The sequence below is a fragment of the Cupressus sempervirens genome, chromosome 5 (assembly GCF_028749045.1).
Source record: "Cupressus sempervirens isolate cs-2001-9-10 chromosome 5, ASM2874904v1, whole genome shotgun sequence".
NCBI lineage: Eukaryota > Viridiplantae > Streptophyta > Pinopsida > Cupressales > Cupressaceae > Cupressus > Cupressus sempervirens.
This window is the reverse complement of record NC_143122.1, coordinates 95090814-95117314: the sequence shown is the minus strand read 5'-3', so window position 1 is coordinate 95117314 and position 26501 is coordinate 95090814. Positions and strand designations below refer to the sequence as shown.

The window sequence follows — 26501 nt, the reverse complement described above, 5'->3', positions numbered from 1 at the left end:
TCAAGATGGATTGAGGGACTATGTTGCCAAAAGCAAAATTATTTTGAAGACAGCAATCTACTCTGATATTTGACTATATTCTGTATTGCTACCAATTAAAGTATGTAACATGGCACCAAATCTATCTAGCTTGCCATTTTATATTTTGGTGCAGATGCTGCTATATCATCTATTATTAAGTACCAGGGGGGATCAACAGGGTGCTAGCATTCATGCATTCCCCTACAATTCTGTGGTGCTTTGATAGGGAGAAGGTCCTTAATCAACAGGGAGATAGCATCTATATGCTCTTTCCTAAGGTAGGGAGAGGGGATTGGGAAGGGCACTATCACCACTGGTCTTCATTGATCTCCCATGTCACTCCTCTGGTTTGGTACATGTGGTATGAACCGATCAGTTGGTTCTATCCCATTTCGATAAGATAAATCAGATGGGTAGGGTGAAGGTCCATCTATATGGCTAGATATGTAGGTAGATACATTCTAGATTGATCCATCCTAATTGATGCTTTTAAATATGATAGCAACAGATAAGTAGATAGGGCTCCCCACTCACCTGCCTGGTAAGAAAAAAGAAGTGGATTAAGTCAGGTTACTAGCTTTATCCAAGTACTCCCTACTGTTTGGGATGAAATTGCAGATGGTTTTGAATTTATCCCAGGCTACAACCTGGGACATAATAGTTTTTTTACAATATTTTTGTCGTAGAAAAGATTTCAACGAAACAGCTCACTAGTGTCGAAATTGGGTTGAAGATCCTTGATATCTGTTTTACAATCTTCAGAGTTGTAGATAGATATACATAGAGATTGGGTACATATGTAAAGAGAGGGGGTGGGGGGGGTAAGGAGTTGGAGATAAGGGAGGGAGATAGAAAGGATACATATGTAGGAAAGGGGAAAGGGGGCGAGAAGAGATAAGGAGATAGAGACAAAGTAGGGAGAAAGAAAGCCTACGTATGTAGGCAGAGGGGGTGGGGAGAGGTAGGGAGATAGAAAAGATTTGTATTTAGGGAGATAGGGTGGGGAAAGGTAAGGAGATACAAACAAGGGAGAGAGAGAGATTGGAAGAAAGAAGTAAAGATAGATATGATACAATTTCTCGATGGTGGCTCATTCAGTATGATTTGAAACATTATTTGACTTAAATAAAATTCGAATAGTTAAATCCAAAGCCTACTCTAAATAATATATATTGTAGAATCTAATGTCTTGATATTAATTTAATTAATATTGTATAGAAAATATTTGTAAAGGAGACACGAGGAAAGAATGAGAGTGAGAGACAAAGAAAGATGAAGATAGAGATATGGAGAGAGATAGAGAGAGGGAGAGAGAGGAAAAATATAGAGGGAGTGGTGTAGAGGGAAGAGAATGAGAGAGCAAGGGGGCAGAAAGATGTGTGGAGATGGAGAGTGAGAAGAACAAATAAAATGTCTCGTTTTTGTTAGTTAAGAACAAATTTTACACCAAAATACGACGTACCTATTGCACACTAAGGTGCAATTGCTAGCTTAACATCATTAATTAAATGCTTTTGGAAGTGTAAGAATCCATGGAATTAATTGTTATGCTTCTTGAATATTTTACATTTCTAGCTATTTACGTAGAACACCGGTTATTGATTGCTCCTTTTTCTTCATGTCCTCTTCAGAAATTAGAACCTAGGGCTTTTCAAGTGTTGATAGATATACAAATATAGTTATTTTTTATTTAGTAACGGGAAAAAGGATTTGCAATGATAATGAAATTGAAAGCCATGTACAGGTCAAGTTGCTGGTACTCGCAATTAAGATAATGCAATGCCATTGTTTATAGTATATTAAAGAGAATAATGTACCCAATAGCAAGCAAATAGCACCAATTATCAGAAAATAGCCCCCAAGAGTGCAATAATTGAAATGCCAATGTTGTCGTATGAGTTAAAACAACTGAATTTGGCGAGGTGGATTTGTTTTCTATTAGTCAAAGAAGGTAATGATATACAAAGTACCAACCTTTTTCCATTTTCTTGCCAAGAACTCATTTACTGCAATAACATTTTGAGCATACATGAAGTGGTAAATCCAATAACCCCGTATCCACCAGCCTTTAATATCATCTATTACAATTACCAAACATTCATTAATAGCTCATCTTATACTCAACTAGCTTTAGTTATATGATAAATAATTTTGAAGCTTATAAGGCTTTGTATTTACTTCTGAATGTGATGAATCCTCCAGGAAAAAAATTGACCAAAATAGCAATTGAGCCGAAAGTGTTTGCAACTATTCCATTTTGACCAACAGCTGCCATGGAGTAAAACAACCTAATGTAGTTTGAGAAATTACAATGTAAAACAACAACTGTTGGAAAAACTTGCATATATAAGAAAATAGAATACCACCATTATATTTTCAACTGCAAGAACAACATAGTATAGAAATTCAAGAGGCTATCTAGATCCTACCTCTGTGGATTTGGGGCAAAACCTTTTGTATAGTATGTGAGAATGATCCATATTGTAGAGTCCATTAAAGAAAGAGGAATCCTCATAACCGAAGTGGAAAGAGAGTACGGCCACAAAGGGTACAACTTGAAATCTCTCTGCTTGCAAAATACTGGAAGTTTGTCTAATGTCATTAGCAATTCTGCCATTCTGTTGAACATGACTTTAACCAGCCCAAAGGAAAGAGCTCTGAAGTAGATGGATCCATAGATTAGATGTCGATGATGCATAATATGTTCGAAAGAACATAGTTGTAGCAATCAAGGCCATTCAAGTTATCTGCTGAAAACATGTAGTCAGCCCTAAATATCAAAGACACAGATCTAACTGTATTTAGCAACAAACTAACTGAAGACCTTATTACCTGAGTGGATTTGAAGATATAGATGAAGAACCTTCTCTTTATGGTAAAAATTTGTCTATCAAAATATGCTTAGAAAAGCTCCATTTTTCTTAGACATAATTTTTCTATTGGGACTGTGGTAGGATGAGACTTGCTTTTATCATATCGAGTTGATAAATACTTAGTCATTTTTACAGCAACATGGAAAGATTGGAAGGCATCTGCAAACTCCTTGACTTGGATAAAAAGGTACAGTTTCGTTGTCTGCCCTATATTGTTCCTGATCTTTGAGCAAAGTTCCTGATCTTTAAGGAAAGTCACCTCTTCAAGGTCATTGAGAGAATCTGGTCACATTGAGTGTAGACTCCTCGCTGATTCAGATTTGTTATTTTCAGAAGATGTATATTCTGATTCATTATATGTATCTTGCCCTAGAATTTGTGTTCTATACTGGAAGACATATGTATGTTCCAAGGAAACAATATTTTATTCTTGATATGACCCAACCTTTTGCTTTGGGTCCATTTTTTCACTAGATAAGAAGATGTTGCATTGGATTTCCTGTTAGATATGAGTCAGATTATCAGGTGATGCATTGGATTGATTTATTGTTCCTGATAGAGACCACATTGGCGACCATTATTGTTTTTTCCCCTTAACCACTATATTCCTTCATCAGAAATGAATTCCTCGTATGTTTACCACTATGATCTTCCATAGCAGTGGTAAGCATATAAGTTTGGTTACATGACAAGTTTGTATATTATCAATTTAATTTCTATTTTCTTCCTATACCAAATACTTATTTCCCATTCGATGTTTTTATCTGATACAATAAGAAGGGGATAATTATTTGAATGTCATCTAGTTCTTTTGATCTTTGGAACCAAAATACATAAATTGATCTATGATTCCCAGACTCTACTACTGGTCTCAGTTCTCTATCTCTGTATGTTTGAATTCACTGCCCTCATGTTACTTGTACCATGTTATTACAGTAGATGATATTCAACATTGTAAATATTATATAATAGATGATAGCCAAATATTATTTCTTCAAATAACATTGTTGTACTTGTGCAACCTTATTTTTGTCTTTCCTCCAACCGTCTGAAGCCATACTTAATGTAAATTTATCTTCCGTACATGCATCATTTTTTAATCTGATCTACTGAGTTGGATATCTACCTTCCGACATAGAAAGCAGAGAACACTTTGCCATTCCATAAAATGACAATTTGTTTGAGTAGGTAAAATCTTTTTTGTCTTGAATCCAAAAACTAAGCAATAGTTTTAAGACTGTGAGACTTATTCTCTCTTGTTGACTAGTGCCTAGTTTCTGCAGGGTTGTTAGAAAGTTGAAATTGCAAATTTTGCATATAAAATTACCTCTTCCAATATTTTGGGTAAGAACTATTTTGTAATGGATCTTTTATTTTCATATATTTCAATGCCTATTTATATAATGATCCTAATTGGCATCCATAAAATTTTCTTTGTAGCCTTCTATTTAGATATATTCTTGGCATCCATACAAAATGGCAGACCAAGTACTTTTATTTCTTTTTGTTCCTACATTATCATTTTTAATGATATAAAACATTAAGCTAAGCTTGACTAGGTAGCATATATAGTAATTGTTTTATTTATAATTGTTTTCTAATTTCTTGTTGGTAGATTGCTAATTCTCTTCTTACAATTCCTCTTATATATTTTAAAAACCATGGGTGTTGACATTTTTAACGTTCATCTCCAAGGTATGATCATCTGTTAGCCAACCAAAGCATTAAAAATATTACCCTTTTTTAGATGAGTAAGGTCATTGGCTTGTCATACAGTAGTACCCATTATCCTCATAGGAATACAATCCACATAGAGACATGGTTCCTATTCCAAGCTTCCTCAATGTTACACACTAGTTACACCTTCCCAACACACACACACACACACACACACACACACACACACACACACACACACACACACCTATGATCTTATAGATGCAAGGCTCAACCATCATGCATTACTACTCACAGAACTTGTCTTTATGATGTAACACCCCAACCTTGCTTCCAAGCCCCAAGCTCTCTTAAGGCTACCTTAGGTCATTCTAGTTTGACCTATTTGACCATTGTTGACCAAATTTCTAAATAGGAAACCTATTTGTGGCACTAATGGCCTTATATTGAACACCAAGTAAGCAAACATGATTAAACAAATATAAACATACTAATTATGGCCTTGATATAGCCTTATTACATATATTTGTGACAATTGGCCTTACTGTTGATAGTACAATGTGCATTCAGGGAAATAGTACATCGTGCATTCAGGGAAATAGTACATCAACATCTGAATATTTAGATGAATGAATAGCAAGACCTAAACTAGGGACAAAAGAATACTTCAATGAAAAGATATATTGTACTTGCAAGTGGTGCCAAAATAGGAAACTAAAGAAGCAGCGAATGTTTCGTATCCACAAATTGAAGTATGGAGTTTACATAGAAGAGGTACATTATAATTAACAAATTGGTACTCTTAAAAATAAACCAATACACACATTATTTAATACATTATAATATTATATTGATCATTTCGATGGCTTTAATGATGAAAAGCCACTTCCAGTTCATAATATTATTGAAGAACCAATGAATGCCATTGAAGATAGCCACTCTCAGGATGAAGACCAAGACACATTTATGGATGAAACCACTTCGTAGATACATGAGGCTGGTATCAATGAATTCATCCAAGACTTCTACACATCTACAGAAAAAGTTATTGATTCACCCCTAGCTCAGATGGCTAGGATGCCTCTTTTCCCAAATGCTAATACTTCTATATTGGCAACAATTATGTTGTTGTTGAACTTGAAGGTTACACATGGATTGACAAACACATGCTTTACTGATATATTAAGGTTTGATTTAATATTCCCACAATCTAATTTTCTCCAGATGTTTTTAACTTTTTGAATATCGTGTATACTCATAAGAATCATTTGATGCATCATGTAGGCTTTTATCAAACAAAATACTTCCAAAGGATAATTAGTTACCTCATTCTCATAGAGAACTATCTTTAGTAATGAAATATATTGGAATGGAGTACAAAACATATGATGCATGCCCCAATGACCATATACTATACTATGGAAAGAATGCAAATTTGCAACAATGCCTAGTATGTCATACAAGAAGGTATCATCAAGATCAAGTATTGAAGAAGGTTCCTTATAAAGTACTATGACACATTCTACTAAAGCCAAGGTTTGAGAGGATGTTCAAATGTAAGGAGTTGTCCAAATATATGGATTATTATGCACAAGGGAGGAGCCATGATGGTGTCATGCGTATGGCTGCAGATAGAAAATACTAGAAAGAGATTGACAAAAGATGGCCACATTTTAATAGTGAGCCAAGGAATGCAAGAATCTCTCTAGCAATGGATGGTGCCAATTTTTTTGGAGATCTTAGAACAACATATTCTGTTCGGCTGGTTTTAATTATTAACAACAATCTACCCCCTTGGATGGCAATAAAGAAGGAACATGCAATGCTAACACTTATCTTACTAGGTACCTATAAAATACGAATACAATTATTTCTTGAAGATTGCATGCATATATATATATATATATATATATATATATAACCATAATTAACTTTTATTCGACATAGGGAGATATCAAGTAAAGGATATGGATGTCTACATGGAGCTCCTCATTGATGATAGAAACTTTGTATTTCATGCAATTCTTATCTGGACAATTCATGATGCCCTGAGGCTCTCTATTTGTTGTGGTAATATATTATAAAGTACATTTGTAATTTTTTTTGAATTTTATATTATCATGTTCATTGTACCATTTTCTAAATATGGCATCCATTCTTATTTTAGGGCTGCAAACAAAGGGAAACATGGTTGTCCATCACGTGGGCCAAAAATATTGTATAGACACTCAAAAGAACTTAATAAAATTGTATATGATGAGTACAATTCTTACCACAAAATCATTGCTATCGAGTGCGCGAGAAAAAATATTTCAACGGAAGTGGAAATGAGGAAGCCAAGAAGGATGAACCCTACTAGGTGGAAGTCCTTGTATGACAAAGAAAGGCATGGACTTTCCACTAGGAATGAAAAGATTGTCTATTTTTTACAAATTACAATATTATGAGAATTTACCAATAGCACGCCTATTTGATAGTATGCACATTGGAAAAAATGTGGCTGAGTGTTTGTGGAAACATATTATTGGAACAAACCTTGAAGCAGAAATAAAGTTACAAAAGGATCTGCAAATCGCCAATATCATGCCAAACATGTTGTTGCATGGAGACAACTCATTTGTTCATGCTCCGTGGACTTTTACACCAAAGGAGAAGCTGAACATCATTAATACAATGAAAAGCATAAGATTTCCTTCTGGCTTTGCTGCTACATTAAAAGTTTATTCACGAGAGATGGATTAGACTTCTCAGGCCTAAAAACACATGATTGGCACAATTGGATTAAGGTAAGTTTGGGAACATTACATTTATTGGAGGTACATTTATGAAATTGTAAATTTGAGTGATAATATATGTTAATAGATATTTTAACATGGTTATTTGTAAATGGTTGTGTAGTATGTATTGCCTGCAGCAATACCAAGCACTTTTGACCATGATGTCACATTACTTGTTTACAAACTGTCCAAATATTTGAGGTATTTTGGTGACTCTTATCACGTGAAATGCACCATCTCTTTTGGCTTTATATGATTTTATACTTTTAGATTGTAATGTATAATTAAATTTTTTTAATACCTTTAATATGTGTAGGTGGGTCTCATCTAAAGAGATACATCAAGATGACCTAAAGTATTGGAAGAGGAATATTCCACTTTTGATGTGTGATATTCAAAGGTGCTTCCCTCCAAGTTTTTTTAATTCTCAAGAGCACTACCTTGTACACCTAGTAGAAGAGATCGAGTTGTGTGGGCCTATTCATATTTGAACAATGTGGCTTGTGGAGAGATACATGAAAGTTTTAAAATAATTTTTGAGGGAAAAGGCTCGCCATAAGGGTCTATGGCTGAGGGTTACATGGTATTCCAATCAATGGTTCATTAAAGTGAGTACATACCTCAATTGCACCTTGAAGCACCACTATTATGGAATTATAACCAACCTCCATCATTTGAAGGTGAAAAATTAGAGGGTCAGGGGATTTCAAAGAGGATAAAAGGTATGCAAAAATGGAAGTAGTTTTTATCTTAATTTGTATAATACATGACTTTTGTTTTAATCTTGATATTCATAATACATGGCTTTTGTTTTAAATAATTATTAATTCTATTTTTTAATGTAGATGCTAAGGAGTGGGAGGCATTACATTTGTATATTGCATACAATTTTGACTTTATGTCAGAATGGATGGAGAAGTATGCTAAACAGAAGAAATTGGAGGATGAAATGGTTTTGGCCAACATATATAATAAATATGGCCGAAACTTTGCTCGAGGACTTCCTATAAGCCATAAAAGAAAAAGGCTAGATAGATGCTCATGGAATTGGCTAAAGAGCAATATTGAACACGAGGCATCTAAAGGGAGGAATAGAGTCACACCGCAACAACTGAATTTTGTTAAAGGATCAAACAATGGGGAGGTGATGCATATATATTAACATGTTGGAAATCTTTAATAATATTTATATTTTGTAAGTTTGAATCTAATTAGTTAATTTTTATTTGAATTTAGGTAACATATTACAAAGGAATGTGGAATTTTGGGCATCATTTCCGCATCAAAAAGGTTGATGAAAAGAGACAAACTTATGATTGTGGAGTTTCAGCATCTTTTGAGGTAGAATGTCGTTCACATGCAAATGATAGATAACTAGTGACCAACACACTATATTATTATGGAGAAGTGGAGGATATTATAGAGCTTGATTTTGTATCTTTTAAGAAAGTTATTTTTCGTGTTGAATGGTACAAGCTTATTAAAGTGGGTGAAGAAAAAACTATATTTCAGCACAATAATGGATTCTCTATGATTAATACATCTAGATTTGAAGCCACTTCTGAACCTTATGTGTTTCCATATCAATGTGAACAAATATTCCTCATTCCTAATTTAGAAGAGCAGGGATGGTCATTTGCGATTGATTATGATCCAAGAGGATGAAGAGTAAAATTTGTTGAAGACATAGAGGGCCACAATTTACTTGAAGATGAAGAAGTTCCCCTTGAAGAAATAGATGATGAAGACGGAGATGATGAAACTTTTATTGTCAGTGACGCAGATGACCAAGATGAATATCATGATGAGTTTACTGAAGATTCACAAGGATATGAGCAAGAACATGTGCTTAAAGTCCATGAAGATGATGAATTTATTGATTTGAATTTTCCTATATTCGAAGATGAAAGAGAGCAGGAAATGATGATATTAATGTATTTGTAGATTTAGGTACTATTAATGATGAGGTATATATTCCATCAGATGAGGAAATTTCTTGTGAAGATGACATTATTTGATCACCATGTTCAGTTTATGATTGTTGTGAGGATTCATACAATATAATTATATCTTTTCATTTTTCAATTAAATGTACAAGCAACCAGATTGTTTCTTTTTGTTGTGTGTCCTATAGACACTAGAAAAATAAATAAGGAGTTATTAAGAGCCACTATTTGGGGACATTTGCCAATCACACAGCTATAGAAAGACAATAACCAAGTTATCAGTAGAAATAAATATTGATGTCCACTATAATAGATAGGCCAATTAATATCATATGTTTTTTTCTATTGTTACATCTGTGTCAATTTAGCTCTTTATTTTCTGGACTGGGCAAAGATTAGTCTTAATAACTATATTTGGTGTATTGGATGTGTCTGCATATGCTTGTGTCTTTATCATTTGCAATATAAGTACCATTTATGTTATGAAGCAATCTTAATCAATGGATGATATTGCTAGAAATCAACCTATGGTTTGAGTTCCATAAATCTGGTCTTATATTGTCTTATTTCTGACATATGTGTGAATAAATGTGATGATATCTAACTGCAAATATTAAACATAAAATGGATGGAATGTTATCTCATCTCACAAGCCCAAACTTATTTAATTGCTAATAGCTTTGAGATTTTTGTATGTGTAGTGTTTACTTGTGGACATTTCCAATGTCCTTGCTGAAATCATCATTAATGGCTTCATTGGTGTTTATTTTGGGCAGTGTTTTGACTGGAATTACTTTACTATCATCACGCATGTCCCTCTCTGGCAATGTGATATTGCCTTGTATAGAATCTTGTCTTCTACAATCTGCACTGCAATCATTCATCCCATGTTCAATTATACTTGAGCTGGAGGCATAACAATACACTTCTTCCTTTACCCTTGTGTTTGAGTTTCCTATTGGAGGGTTATCTGTACAACTTATTCCTGGATCAGGAATAACCTTACTTGAATCGTGTGTGTCGTGCTTCTCACATGAGGTTGTCTCAATAGCTTTAGAGAGGGTTTCCTCCACTGGCTCCTGTTTAAACAGGGTATCTTCTATTATTTTTTCTTTGTCTTCTTCAAGGTGTAACATAGCATTAGAAAGTTTTCAATGAAAACTTGTAGGCATCTCCACATCTCTAGACTTGTCAGTATCCCCACAGATGAGTGGAGAAACGTCTGTAGATTCAACATGATCTTCAACTTTCACAGGGATATCTTGTTCTACAGTGTTTCCTTCATGAGAGAAATCCACACATTCCGATAGATGAAATTCTGGTGGTATAGATTTCTCATCAACTACTAATTCACTGGCAGGTGTTTTATTCAACTTTTTCTGTTCAATTTCATTAGCATCATCATGTTTGACAATGTCCATATCTGAATTTGTGCTCTTTTTTTCTGTAAAATCCTCCTTTTTACAGTCTAGATCCAAACCATTTCTATCATGGTCAATTATACTTGAGCCAATGCAAGAACTACTTTCAACTTCATGTTTGAAAGTGTCGATATCTGAAAGTATGCTTTTTTGTTCTGTTGAATATTCATTTCTATAGTCTGGATCAAAACCATTCCTTTCATGATCAATTGTACTCGAGACTACACAGGCACTACTTTCCACTTCTTGTTTTTTAACTTCTTTAGAAGATTTTGTTAGGCATCCATCTGCAAAGTTCATATCTTGAACAGTAGTAACTACCTTTCTTGAAGCTTGCAAATCATTCTCCTCATCGGAGATTATCTCAATGGCCTTAAAATGGACTTATGTTTCCTTTAGTGTATCCTGCTTAACCAAACCGCTTACAATTAAGGTGTTATCTTTTTCCGGGGTCAACATCTTATTTGAATTTATATTATTAAAGTTCTGAGGCTCCTTTTCGCTACAACTTCCAGAGTCCACATTGATAGAAGAAGAGTCTTTGGATTCAGTATAAACTTCAGGTTTGTCAGAGATACCTCATTCATAGTGCTATTTGCTTCTTGATGATGGGCCACACCTCCTGAGCCTTCAAAATCAAGATTAGTTGAAGATTAGTCAATTGATATAGCTGAAGATTGAGTTAACTTCTCTATTTGTGGTTCCAATGTCCATGATTGAGGGTTTTCTTTCTGGTTGTCAGCTCCTGAAGAGAAAATTATACTTGTGCCTTTACTGCAATCAGAAGTAATCTGTGCATCCTGTTGTATCTCTTGTTCTTTCATTTCAGAAATGGTAACATCTTGTGTTTTGCCGTTGGAAACTTGACGTTTCATGTGTGCCAGCTCATCTGCAAATTTAGGAAATGAAGAAGCAAATTTGGCAAATAAGGATGACATAAAGAATTGTCTTAATTTGCTACAGTAACTTCAATGATCAATTTAGAAGATGAGAATGTATTGTTATGTAGTCTAAATAAAGAATTTTTCTGTTGAATACTAAAAATAAAATTTAAAACATAAAGTTCCAACCCAGATTACAAGCATAATAATTATCAATTTTCATTTTCTTTATGACACTCGTCAGTACTCTGTAATCATTTGCACTGGTTAGCTATGATTGAAGCATCTTGACCTCCCACCTAATATCTAGTCAGTTGCACCAAACTATCTTGATTCTCAACTACCCTTGATGCACTTAAGCCTGAACAAGAATAAGGTGTACAAAGTGTAGTTAGCATATGCAGTCTTTGCTCTAACAATGCCTCATAACATGCCTTTGAGATCAAGCATGGGTGCTCCTACTATCCCTGTTGTAATTGACATGCACACCCATGCTAGGAGTATACCAGAATCTTTAAATAATCCATCGAGTATGGATTGAATCAGAATTCTCCCACAAACACCTGAACAAGCTTCATTGAGGAGTCTTATAGAATCATAATGAAAAACATTAAGGCTCCAACCAGACTCTCCTGAGAATACTGAATATAGGAAGGAAATACATAAGCAAATCAAGTTGTGGGAGAGGACATTGTTGGGGACTGCAGGGATTACTTTAGATGAACAAGTACAATTATTTATAAGTATTATTGTGATACTCTATTCCAATCAACTGATTTCACTGTCAAGTTGTGTTTCACTTTGTGACTCATTTCAAGTGTCACTTTTCTTTTTACTCTTGCTAGTAGTAAGGAATAGTAGTACCAAAATTATGGGGTAAAGTGTTTAGACTTTGATCATTGCAACAAGCAAGCTTGTTTAGTGTTGTGTGCTTGCAAACTGTGCTTCTACATGTTCTTTATCTTCTATGAGATGCTCTTCATGTTGTTTAACATATGAGTATTTTCTACAGCCACTATGACAACCATATCCTTACCATTGAAACTATAGTTTGATCTCAACTAGTTTTACAGCCACGATGAGAACCATAGGCCTAACTGGTAACATTCCAGCTCATGTGATACTTCCAAAATGACTCTTATATACCCTAGATTCACTAAAGTGCCTGCACAAATACCAATTCATGCATTCAGAAATGTTAATTATATTGCAAAATAAATGAGATTGATATTTATGAAATGCATTTAGTTATAAATGAAAAAAAGATACAAATACATGATTTCAGTGCAACTACCACAACCTAGTGTTAACCTTCAACAAAGAGACAAAATTTTTCCATACCTATTATTGACTCAGATCAATTAATGTGTTCTTGCCTATCAATCCCATTTCACTTTTGTAAAAATCAAATAACCTTCCAATCTTTAATCATATACTAGTACCACCAACTCGACACTTTTTTTATTGTTAGATTCTCATCATTTTTATTTAACTAGTTAACATTACAATTTACTTCTTCAATGAAATGTTGTATGTTTAAATTCTATTTCTGCATTGTCATATGTGCTCCTCAAGAATGTTTATCTGATTAACTATGTTAAAAAATGTATATCAAATATTGAAATGTATCATTGTCATTGTGCTTTCATTGGAAACAAAGGTTGAGAATCTACAAGTATACTTAGTTCTATATAGACAAGTACATACATATGAAAAAGAAGTTGTGGAAAAATGACCTTCAACATACCTGGAAGTCATTATCTTCAAACTTAGTAATATTTTTAGACGAGAAAGCTGGATCCTTCTGCATTGGGGACCAATCAAGATTTCCAAGCATAACCTCTTTTCTTTACTTGTCTAAAGTACTTAATTTTCTAATGCTAAATTTTAAGCCTTCTTCTGGAAATGCTAACACTTCAACTGAAGTATTGCCAATAACATTCACCCCACCACAAGTCCATGATAAAAGAACGAGTGCTGGATTGAACAGACAACTAGACATTTACCCTTTTGTGAATCAATCATTGATGCAAAGTTTAAAATTTAGACTAGCTTTATTCACTTATAAAACCATAACTTTTTCGTATGGTCTTAGGTTTTCTTCCAAACATAATTGAAGAGTTCAAAAAGCATTTAATGTTGATCCTTATATTAGGCACTTCATGCTAGATATTGTCATATGATAAAATAATTGTTTGTCCTCATGGTCATACAAACAGTGTACCAAAATACTCATAAATTTTTGTAGTCAATATTATATTTTATATTGGAAGCACCCACCATAGATATCCAAAAATTTCACATGAATGGTTATTATGTATGCAAGGCTCATTTATAGAAAACCCTCACTCAGATATCATGTACTTCATGCTTATTTTTTGTGACATTCTGGCAAATAATTTGAGTGCATTGTCCCCACCTTCATCTCTTTTGGCATTATGCCAAACAACTAATGCCTATTTTGGGATTCCACAACTTGTTGCTGTAATTGAACTTCTTATAGTCAAACCCATTGAAAATCAATGTTGTATTTGTAAAATTTAAGTGGATCCTCATCAAATTTGCCAGATGTTTTTTTTCTTAACCTCTTTATGACATTCTTGGAGCAAACCACAACTAGAAGAACATAAAAATTTGAGGTTATAGACACTCTTATTCTCTCTTTGACAACAACCTACTTGTCTATCACTCTTTTTTGAGAGACCTATTTCGAAACTGTTCTTGTTGCCACCTTCAATATTATATCTCCTTATAAATGACTAGTTGTAAAATCATGATTTGGTACTCTGCAAACTCACTCATATGGTAAAAAGGAAAGAGAGTCATTTTGTCTCCTCTTCCTTCAAAAATATATCTCAAACTATCCATTGTAATGTCCAAAATGTCTTATGTTAATAAATAGCTAGGGTAACTAATTTAGTTATCTGGTTCCATATTTGATGTTCAAAATAATTAGTTTTAAATTGGAAATAGTTTTATATTTTGGCTGGGTATCTAACAATTTGAAATTCTCATTTTACATATAGGAAACAAATGAAAATGAAACTCATGTACCTATTGTGGCATCGACATCAACTCCTCAAATTTCAAATGTTTCCTTAGTCACTACAAAAGGGGCATAGGAAGTTACACTCTTGCTATCTTGAGAAGGTGAAGTCTTAAGGGATGAAATGGGTATGACATTCTTTCATTTTATATATCATCGTTCAGAGCAACTGTTTGGCAATAGAGTTCAACGAGATTGGAGGAACTAATGCAAACTTAAGAAAGTTGAACTTTGTAATGATGTGATAATGGCATTTGGTGACCTTGGCTTTGACGAGGAATACATTTTGGAAATTTCCTAGAAATATATACATTCTAAAAGAGATGATTTAAGGTGTAAGTTGAAAAATGACCTCAGTTATCCACATCCATCTTGGATTACAGATCCAACAACATGGGACGAGCTCATTAAAAATGGAAAATTTAAGAGGAAGCGTCGTGATAATCCTAGTGATATACCAATTTCAATAGGAGGATCTAAAAGACATCTCTGAGATACAACAAAAGCAACCCAAGCCAAGGTGTCAAGTATTGGATCTCATAAATTAGCATCTAGCAGGTACAATAGCATTCGTGGTGCCTTGGTAAGTGAAGATTTTCATGTTTATTATTTTGTATTCCATAGAAATCATGTCAAACTTTTGATTTTATTATATCTAATAAGTTATTAAAAAATTGGTTATATTTGTTAATGCAGGTTCACCAATTTCAAAAGGAAGCATCACAAGAGGACTTAAAATTTGCTTTGCTTAATGGTTCCCAATGCTTGAGCAAACACATGCTAGACCAAGGGGATATATTAGCTAGTGGTCATGAAAATGAGGTAAGTTTATTATAATATTTTAAAACTTATGTAATAGTTCAATCAAATGTATTATGCCAAATCAATCTCTTAAAATCAATCTCTTAAATTGTGTTGTGTGTAGGTAGCCCAACAATCTAACTCACCATGGAGTGAGAATGGAGATGAGGTAGGGGAACATGGTGAAATATTTGTTGCACAGAACAATTCAAATATTATTCCACAACCTCAACAAGAAACTATGCGTAATCTCAGCATGTTGGAAACAATAATTATCGAGAGGGTTCTTAACGTCATGAACAGACCGCACCCACAATTAGAATGGTGCTTCGTAAAAAGAGAACACGATGAAAGAAGCTGGATGTGATATAATGTGGATTTAAAAACCTGGTATGTAGTAAAAACATTCTTTTGTCATTGTTACTGATCTATTTACTATTCTATTTAAGTACGTTGTCATTATTTATTATGTTCATTGTACTAAAAACATTGTAATTGTATATAGTGTTGTGATCATCATAAAGGCCCTTTGTTTCTTTGTTTCTCCTTTCAAAATTGACACTCTGGTATTCATCTGCTTTCTAGTTATTTTCTCTAGTGTTATTTATAATTTGTTCATTATATTTATGGACTTATCCATTTATGAGAAACTTTATTTGATTAGTTATATTATATTCTTAGACATCTTTTCTTTTCTTTTCTTTCAGGCTACCAGAGGAAAATGAAGAACATGATCTACTTATTATTTAGTTAAAATGCATCTACATATGGTCATATTGGATATGGCATGAAAAAAATAGTACAACTTCAACATATTGAAAATGAAGCATTTTTGATTTCACCTTTAATTTCAATTGATTTTCTTTATCATCTTTTTTTGGAATCTATTGTTATGGCCTCTTAAGTGCTTACATACATATTTCCACCACTTACAGTAACAACGATTATATTTTTGGAAAGTATCTGATGTTAAATATAAATGGTTAGTTCTCAATGGTTTCTTATTTCATTTACAACTACTAATGTTTCTCTCAAAATTCTATTCTTTGTCTACATAACTTTGGGTCTACCACACTTTTTTAGAAATTTTCTTGGGATCGAACATGATAAATGTAGGTGTTCTATTTTATTTTGCTCAAGCAATACTACCTCACTTTGCACTTGGAATAGAGGGTAAACTATCTTATTCTAATTTGTTAATCTCTTAAATAACTTTGAGAGACCTGTGGTTGAATCGGTTAAGATAATCTACTCTATTGAACTCATGAATTCAACAATTGGGTATATTTAGTACAGAGTTCTATTGATGTAATTGTGCACAATTACATTATTTGTGAAGTGGCCTTAATGAGAAATCATTTCAACTTGTTGCTACCACTAACTATTGTTTAGGTACATTGTATCAATTTTTCTATTACATTATTATTCAGATTGGTAGATCTAAAATGCAAATATTGGTGTTGTGTAGGTCTTAAGCATTTTATGAAGATATTGCAAATAGTACTATTTAATATATACAAGTAGGAATACTTGATGAACAAGCAACATCTAGAGCTAAAAATGAAGATACTGAGAAAAATGCTAAGAGGGTTAGGAAATTTCATTTTTCTAAGTTACTATCAAACTCTTTTTTAGATTTCATGCCTGTAGACACCCTGGTTTCATTAGGGCCACAATATTGGATGAAGCAGTATTTTATTGTTCCTTTTAGGAGTGTCACTGGTGTCATTTAATGGATGAAAATGGAAAATAATAATTGTTTAGTTAGATGTAAGTAAAAAATTGATCCTTCTCAATGCCCAATAGTTTGCATAGGAAGATTGGATGGTCTTATTGCCGCACTGTTGGAAGGCTTTGTTAAAGATACTTGAGCAAAGAGCTAGCTGATTTTGTCTCTTTCTGTACTATAAACCCATATTTCTCAAATAAAACTAGATAAGCTCCACTTGCTCCAAAGTTTTCCATAGATAGTATAGGCCCCTTGGAGCTCCCATATTCTCTCCATTGTTATGGAGAACCACCATTAACACTAAGTCTCTTCTTGACATTTGGAGGAAGTATTGTGTCTTTGTATGCTTCAAGTTGTTTGTCAAACGTTTCTCAACAGAGGAAGACTAAGTCTATTTTGCACATTTGGAGGAAGTATGGTGTCCTTGTATGCTTCAGTTTCTTTGTCAAACAATTTGCAGCAGATCAAATATACCACTTTTACTATTCTTTCTTCTTCTCTATCTCCGCGAGTCCTTACAGCTTCGTGATCATACTTTACAGCTTTCATTTCCCAGGAGTTAGAATCAGGCACAGCTTATTACGACCTTCTTCTCGCCCTTAACTCCAGCTCGGGGTGTGAAGCGATCGTACAGTTTCCCTAGCACAGGCTGTTCCAGATCGGTGAGACCCCACAGGGGACCTTTTTGCCAGCGACACTCCTCTTGTAGCACTTAGCTTCATCACAGGGCTTCTGGTAGCCGCACAGATCAGTCATTGTTGGACTTTTTCCCTATGAAGATGGATACCTAATCTTTTCTGTGATGTTTCTTGCTTTCTTCTTCTTTTGTTGTGCTTGTTCTTTTTTGGACACCGTTTGGTGCTCCGTTTGTCTGCTTTTTCCTTGTTGTAAGCTTCCAGTCCCATACACCCACATTGTGGTTTTTTGTTGGACATTAATAAATTTATCTTATCTTATCTTATCTAGGCTTCTTTGTAGCATCATCACAAAGGCATAGCTCTAATCCAGTTCCAATCAAGATAAGCTCTGGTTCATCATTCTTGCAATTATTAGTTATCACATATCCTCCCTTTTCAACACCTTTAACTGATGTCCCTGCCAAGTTTGTAGCCAGTTTTTTCCTTGATAATGCAATGGTAGATGGTCCATCTATGTAGTTGATTGCTGTATTCTACGCGCCTACTATTTCATTTCCATCTACAAGCCTCAAAAGTAGTAAATTGGACACAACTCTAAAGCCTATAAGTTGCTCAACTGGTTGGTGCATTTGGCTATCTTGTCCTAGGCCAATTGAATCATGTGTTAGAATGTACACCACTCCATCATGGCTCAAGGCTGCAAGCCACATTGAATTCTTCATGTAGTTTGAAAATATGAGGAAGGCTGCAACAAATGGGATCAATCCATTACCATGCAAAGAAATCCCATTTGAGATTCCTGCCATGGCATGTTCTCTATTACTAAAATGGATGTTCTTGCCCCACAGGGTTTTTGGCTTGAAATCTTCAAATTCCTTTAAGAAGACCTTGTTTGAGCTTGCAAGGTCTGCACTTCCTCTTATTAGACCAAGACTGGACTTGGAAACTAGATTTAAATACTTTTCAAAATATCCATGGGTTGCATCTACTACATCAAATTCTGATCGTACCTACATTCATCAGAAGACCAAAACTTTCATGGGTTATATGACCCAAGAAAATACGAGCACAATTGCTAAATTGGTGCAGGAGCACCTCAAACATTCAGTTTAGAGTCAGAGATAAACAAGACCACAAAGACATCCAATAGAAATCAAGAGAATGGAATGCATCATCAAGGTCAACAAGTCAATTGGAGGATCCTAGCACCTATTATGGGCTTCAAATAGTGCAATATGGTGTTATACTTGTAATCCATTTTATGTTTGTAATGTCCTTATGGACTAAGAACTTGATTGCTATGGACTTATGATGTCCAAGTCTTAAATTATGTTTAAGAAGTCTAGAATAGGCTAGTGTGGGAGTTTAAGTCTTTTGGAAAGGAGTTATATATTCAAATAAATCCTTTTATGGTTTTTTGAAATTCAAAATTTCAAATATAAATGGCTAGGAATGTGTTTGGAGCGAGTTAGTGTTTAGGATTTTGTTAGGCTTAAACTAAGCTCCAACCAAGCTCCAACCAATGCTAGTTGGTTGCATTCGTTTTTTTGAGAAGTTATAAGGAATCTTATATATCTCTATTATGACAAAAAAGGGGATGTCTATGTATGCGGACAAAAACAACAAGAAATATAAACTCTTAGTTCCTGCAATTCCGTTTATCTTGGAAGTCTTGAATTGATTGATCTAACATATATATGAGTTAGAAGAGTTTCTTGTATCCATTTTAAAACCATTTTTAAATGAGCTTCAGATTGAATGGGTGTATGAACTGGTGCACAATTAAGTACTAAACCTCTCTATTTCCTAAAAACCATCTCATTTTTGAGAACTTCAATTTGATTGGGTTGAGTTCCATATGCTTCGACATAGTTTTTAATCACTCTATTCACTGTTGATGAATTCCCAAACATTACAGTGAGTTTGTTGTTGCATAGTTTGTAGAACAGTAAATATCTTTTGATTGTTATTGATTTTGCAGTAGGGTTTTAAGATATGTGAATCATTCCATGAGTATGGAGACCTGATATTCAAGGAACGAATTATTTTAATTTGTAATTATAGAATGCTAACCATACATATGCAGAGTTGTGTGGAAAACAGTGTGACCACAGGATAAACAGTGGAAAATATAGTGAATTGTATGCTAATGTATATCAGTGAGTGAATTGTCCAAATGAGGGGTGGGTTTTATGATTTGAAATATTCTATAATGTTTATTAGATGGTGAAACAATATCTAATTGGATGTAGGAGTACATTTTGATAGGACATCGAGAAAGCCCTAAGTAGCAAGGGCTTGGGGTTCTGAATTGGGGATTTTGGTGTTGCAAAGCCCTTGAGGCTAATTTCTTTAGGATTTAGTCATTTTTAGTCATTATATGACTCTGTTGTAAGTCGAAAGTGATAAGGATAAAAAGGGGAGTGGTGTTGCTCTGTAAATTGGTGGGTTCTTCATGCTACTTGCAAGTCACCGTGTAAGAACTGTAGGTATTGGTCTAAAGTAATAGTATTAAAGTTTTTGATGTGTTTTAAAACTCTGAAAATGGTATTCATAATTGCCATCACCTTCTCAAATGTTTTGGAAGAAGATTGAATCATTTAGGTTCTAAGTTTGCTACAGGGTTAATAATAGGCTTTTGAAACAGTTTGAGAGAGCTTTGATAAGATGGAGTATGGGGATTGCATTAGAATCTTATAAGCCTTGAATCCAAATCATTACAAACCTAGAAAACCAAATTGATCATTTTTAAATTATTGTGGAGAACTTCATAAGTCAAACCCTTTTCAGTATTTGAGGTGGTCGATAGGCTAGAGTGCCTAAACCTCTGAAATTTCTAAATCTACTTGTGCATTTAAGACCACCATCCTTCCCTCTATTACGGATTTCTCTGTGACAATGAAGGACCCTTAGTCCTTACCTTGTCTTTCTTTCTTCTTGTTGCTTTGTTTCCTTTTTAGTCACCGTTTGGTGCCTTTCCAACCTGGCTCTTTTGTATGTATGCTCAGTCCCATAAATCGCTTTGGTTTTCGTGGACATTAATAATTTTATCTTATCTTATTTTATCTTATTTACATCATAAATTTTCTAAATTTTATAATTCTTATAGATCCATGTGCAGTCCTATGTTAAACTTGCAAGAATTACATCAAATATGGAGACTTAATCATTAATCTTCGATTGCAATTGTAGATGATATACAAGAAGACTAAATTCTTTAGCAATGTTTTATAGGAAAACTAGGATGTCATTTATTATTTTTGGAACATTTAGTAATATTTAGTAGCAATACTACATTGAACTCTTTTCTAACACTTTGCAGGAGTATTTTAATGCATTTATTTGTAGAGGACAAGAAAAAATTTGGCTACAAGATTTAGTGGAACACTTGATTCCCAATAATGAGGTATGCCATCCTAAAGAAGAGTTGTGAATTCATTTGCTTCACATGGATGTTTTTGTTTGTATTTTTCAAATGTTGCATTCCATTCCAATTTCTTCCTCTAAATTTTTTCCATGGTTTGCTTGCTACTACATTTCTCTACATCACCATGAAAATATAGAAGAGCCATAACACAAAGAATGTAAAGATTACATTCAAAGGGGCTGTGCATAGTAGATTTTATCTATTGTTAGCATAAAGAGGAACTACTAAAAAAATACTCTTTTTTTTTTGCAAATTTTATATTGTGTTCATTGTGCTTTATTTCCCAAATTTGTTCTTTGATTGCCTGCTATGTTTCCTAAAGCCCTCTTCTCCTTTTTATAAAGAGGTTATGATTAGTTTTTTTATTTTTATTTTTATAGAGGAACTACTCAAAAAATATTCTTTGTCTTGCTGCATTTTTTTGGCAAATCTTATATTGTGTTCATTGTGCTTTATTTCCTAAATTTGTGCTTTGATTGCCTGTTATGTTTCCTAAAACCCTCTTTCCACTATTTTTGTATCAAGCATAGGAATGGGGAATTATTCTTGCATATTTGGAATGAACATCTCTCTAGAATAACATCTTAATTGATCATTTCTTTCAATTTTTTGGATTGGAAGAAAGAGTGTGTAATTCAAGTTAAAATCCTTTCCAAGAAAGCTTACTATTTTTGTATCCCAATTCAGATGATACCCAAAACATTCAGTTCAGAAATTATTTGGAAATTCAGCTCTTGCATGATTTTGTGGGTTATTAAGTGGTCTAGTTACATAAAATTTCACTTAGTTATTGGTATTATTGCAGAAAATTAGATCAGAAAGAGATTTGACCACCTTATTGATCCTGAAATTTTTGCACACTTCAAATCATGTCTAACAAGTGAGAGTCGTGCCTTGTAAATATTATAATCCTTTGAAAATGAGGCTAGTTTTCAATTATTTGGATTGTGTCCAAAGTGGGTCATTGACATTAGAATGTCTACGATGATGATTGGGGCTGATAATTTATAAAAAACAATAGCAACACTAGTACTATGCAGTCCATGGTGTCCATGGTGAGTGTAGTAGAATAGTAATGAAAGTTGCAATTGTTCTTACAAGGTAAGAAATTTGTTCTTCGTAGGGTTTCTATATATCAAACAAATTGTTTCTTATTGAATAAGATGTACTCATGATAGGTAGTCTACTTGCCCTGGAAATAGATGAGATTTAAGATTATTATGATCAACAGTAATCTTCATATATGCATGCACAAAATCTGTGGTGGATGAAGGGTAACTTTCATTCTTTTATCTTTTTAATATATGGTTCTACCAAATACAAGACAAGGTTGTATTTTAATATTGTAAATCTTATAACCTTGCCAATTGAGCAATGGGCACTGTACACTAATTATTGGTTAGGTGATAAAAACAAACTACTTTGCTGTGTCTCTACAATATTCCTCATGAGTATTAGGACTTAAGTTTATATGGATAATATTTTTCCTTTATCACCTGTTTTTTGACATTTTTGAAGATGACTCACCTTGACCAAAGTTGAAAACATCTCTTTTCAAGTGCTCTATATGGGCTCCTCATAAATCTTGTGTCAGACCATCCTTCATGACTACTCATGCACAACTGATGTGGAAGACAGTTCGATGGAAGCCAATAGATCCAACATGACCTCTTATGAATCTAAATCCTTCTATTGTAATTTTTTTTCAGCAAACCAAGGGTACGGGGCCCCAAACAATCCAAACCCAGTATCTATGTTTTAGATGCTCTATGTATTACACGCTCCCAAGCGACATGAAGGTCTCAAGCAAGAGTAGCAGCAATTATTCGACAAATGCAAAGGCAACACTTCCCAATGTCCTAAAGGTGGGAAGAAAATATGGTGACCAAAATAGAGTAGTCAAACTTTGGCTCCAACAGCAGAGAATTCCCAAGGATCTTCATCTAAGGTACCTCAAGTTGTTTTTCCTCAAGATCTTTTGCTTCTCTAATATAATGACCTGCGTCAAAAATAAATTATTTGAAAATTTATGGGTTCAAAATTTTCAATTTTAGAACTTAAAGATCTTTTAGTCGATGAATGTCAGGGAGTTTTATTTATTTATTTTTCTCAATGAAACATTTGGTTTTTTTTAGCTCTTTTTAACATAGCAGAAGGGATTAATCTAGTTCTCAAGCATAAGGATTGGGTGTATAAGGGTTTTGGGCATAGTATGAATGCATAAACCCCAAATTTTAAAGTTGCAGACTTTCATTCCAGTTTAGTTCAGTTTTGGATCCAACTGCATGATATGCTTCTGGAATACCATGCTTATATTTTAGAAATAATAACTAATAATATTTGCATATTCCTTAAACATGATGTCAGATCCTTTGAGGAAGCAGAAAAAACTGTATGAATTTGAGTATTATTTTACACCAGCAAAGATGTCTCACCTTCCTTTGAAATCAATTTGCTTCATGACATCTAGACACAAAAAAAATTCTTCAAAGATCACACAAATGTGTGTCCCTTTTGTCATGTCTTGACTAAAGATTTGATGCAATCTTGTCCTATTAGGTTGACTACATTGAACAGTAGTACCCTTCTGAAATTGGAAGTGATAAAGTGGGAAAAATATGGGGCAGTTTTAGCTATACCCTTCTAAAGAAAAAGTAAGCACCGACTTGTTTGAAAATGGTGGTAGTATTGCCATAAGTGGGACAAGATTCATGATGAAGAGGCGGCAGCCAAGAGGTCTTAGAAATGTAGGAAAATTGTGCTTTCTTGATACAATGCTGCAAGCACTTCCATTATGTGCACCTTTCTTTCAACTTCTACACGTCCTCTAATCTGGTTCAGTACTAGTCTATTTCATGTTTGTCACTCAGTCATGCTTAGTATGAATGACTAGTTTCTATTGCTCATTAAACCCAGTAAGCATATGACAATATTCTCTATGATATTAATACTAAGTAGAAATTGTTAACCTTTCTATTTGTGAAGTGGTAAAATATTTTTCAACAAACATGATTGGTTTCAATCTAAAAGATTTAATTTCTCAAATAGGTTGGCTATTCGACACTTGAGGCATTTGTTCAATATTTGGACGAGATTCATGAGCAAAAACTTGATGATTCAGTCCTTGAAAAAAATGAACAGGAGATTGGATGGCTTGAAGATGGGAAGCCTTTCTGTTGAACAATTTTGGAACCTGTACTTAAAATTTTTATTCCTTTACCAACCACGTAGTTTTGTGGGAAGAACCAGGTATGTATGTGTACTGTATTAGATACAAATTATGTTTTTGTCAATCATTAAATTAAACTCTACATATAATTGATGCTTTTTTCCTTAAATACTGTTGGAAGAAAAAATTGTTTACCATTTAATTCTCAATGCATTTATTTACATTTTCATTCAAGAATGCATTCATTAGCTGAATCTTTATTTTATTCGGGATGATCCAAGCAAAATAGCATGTGTGCAGAATTGAAATTGTTTCCTAACACCCATTTTCAAAGGAAGGGTGTAGGTAGGAATATATTTCATCAACTTATGAAATGACCGTTGTTTAAATTGGATTCAAATTGGGTCTATGTATTTACTTTAGCGTATCATTGATGTACTTGTCATTTATCTTATATTACCATTGTACTTCAAGGTAATCAAATAATTATCAAGATCATATATTAAAATCTTTGATTGCAAGCTTATCTACTATATTTACCTTAGCTTATAAGATTTGACTGTCATTTTATCTTATGTTATCATTGTACAACAAGCTTAACAAGTGATTATCAAGCTTATATATTAAAATCTTTGATTTCTCTTTTTCATATAGGGCGATAGATCTCATAACTTCATCGACAGACACCAAATCAATCCCCTTTTAAATGCATGAATATGATCTATGTTGGCACCGTTCTTGGTACTGTAGTACATATACAATAGAGTCTTTAAAGTTGTGAATAAAAGCAATTAGCTCTCGGGACTTGAGGACACAATACTAGCAATCACTTCAACTCTTATCATTCTTCAATCACTTCTATAAAATGTAGTGGGCTCTTTTATGGGCTCTATGGTTCTTTAATCACTAGTCAATCATTATTTCTCATTGTAGAAACAAATATACTCTTATCGACTCTTTGTTGTGCATACATAAACACAACTACAACTGTTTAACGTCATATTCATGTTATGTTCATTTTCTTGTGGATTAACTCCCACATTATTTTGTAATCAAACATTGACAATAAATGTAATAAAAATAAATTTTTGATTCAAGAGTTTTGATACTATTTTGTTAAGTGCTTTCCAAAAATAAAATATTAAGAATAATTATAGTAAATATTCTATTATTGATATTTGTAAACATTAAATTTAGAAATTATATTAAAAGTAAAATTATTATTTATTAGTCTATGATAAATTAAATAAAAAAATAATATTTATTTGTTCTTTAAAAAAAATATTTTAATTATAACAAAAAATAATTTTAATTTTAATTTATACATACTAAATTAGTCTTAAAAAATATTAGTATTAAATTTGTTGAAATAGGTGATATTTAAAAGGATAAATTGAAGAACTATCGTCTCTACAAGACAATAAATATCTTGGTTTTATATTGTCTTCATGAGACAATAATTAATTGTCTTCAAGAGACAGTAATTAAAGACATTGAATTAAAGACAATATTTATGACAATAAATAACTTTTATTTCATCTCAAATAAAGACAATTAGCTTAACAATTGTCTTTGTAATTGTCTTTAACCCCACCTTCATGTTGTAGTGAATTGCATGTATCTAAAATTCAAATGTCCAAATCTTTCATAACAAATTCTACTTTCATCATTTGCATGTGTTAGAAGTAAAGTAGAATCTAATTTAGCAAAAAAATCAGAGAAAGTGCACAAATGAGATTGATGATTCACCTTACCAACAACAATTTTGGAGTTGTCTTTCATTTCATAGATGCTCACTGAATCTGGTGTGAATTAGAGTCTCCTCCTAGTTCCATTATATGTTATTTGACACACAGAAAGTAGATTCATGAAATTTTTTGCGATATATAAGAAATTCTCAAAATTTCCAATTCCAAGATCCACCTTCCCAATTCCAGTCACTTCTACAAGAGATCCATCTCCCATGAGAATAGGAGAGTCAGAATATGGTTTCAAAGATGAAAGAGCATCTTGTGTGATTGTCATGTGGTGTGAAGCTCTAGAGTGATCTGACATAGAATGAATAGAAAAAAATGCATGAGCATTGCCTTTGGTC

The 26501-nt window shown here is 33.4% G+C and overlaps 2 protein-coding genes and 1 pseudogene across 3 annotated transcripts in view; 2 read left to right on the top strand and 1 right to left on the bottom strand.

Annotated features, from left to right (window-relative positions):
• The window catches only part of LOC149554722 (uncharacterized), a 36181-nt gene extending 10678 nt beyond the window's left edge, over positions 1–25503 (top strand). For both annotated transcript variants that reach the window (XM_089828773.1, XM_089828772.1), the window contains 4 exons: positions 3030–3081; positions 22947–23185; positions 24286–24486; positions 25061–25503. In XM_089828773.1, the coding sequence (XP_089684899.1) occupies positions 3034–3081; positions 22947–23185; positions 24286–24486; positions 25061–25112 (540 nt within the window). In that variant the 5' untranslated portion in view covers positions 3030–3033 and the 3' untranslated portion in view covers positions 25113–25503. The remainder of the gene's footprint in view (positions 1–3029; positions 3082–22946; positions 23186–24285; positions 24487–25060) is intronic.
• Positions 15232–16452, top strand: LOC149554724 (uncharacterized). Its single transcript, XM_089828774.1, has 3 exons — positions 15232–15464; positions 15568–15833; positions 16151–16452. The coding sequence occupies exons 1-2, from the start codon at positions 15333–15335 to the stop codon at positions 15808–15810; spliced, it is 375 nt and encodes a 124-aa protein (XP_089684900.1). The 5' UTR covers positions 15232–15332; the 3' UTR covers positions 15811–15833; positions 16151–16452.
• On the bottom strand, positions 17757–22785 carry LOC149554723 (transketolase, chloroplastic pseudogene; annotated as a pseudogene).
• Positions 25504–26501: the final 998 nt, after the last annotated feature.

Bases quoted from the DNA above. Each gene is read 5' to 3' on its own strand.
- LOC149554724 (XM_089828774.1), top strand. From the start codon at position 15,333: ATGCAGGTTCACCAATTTCAAAAGGAAGCATCACAAGAGGACTTAAAA. The intron at 15,465-15,567 runs GTAAGTTTATTA...TGTTGTGTGTAG, and splicing joins CTAGTGGTCATGAAAATGAG to GTAGCCCAACAATCTAACTC.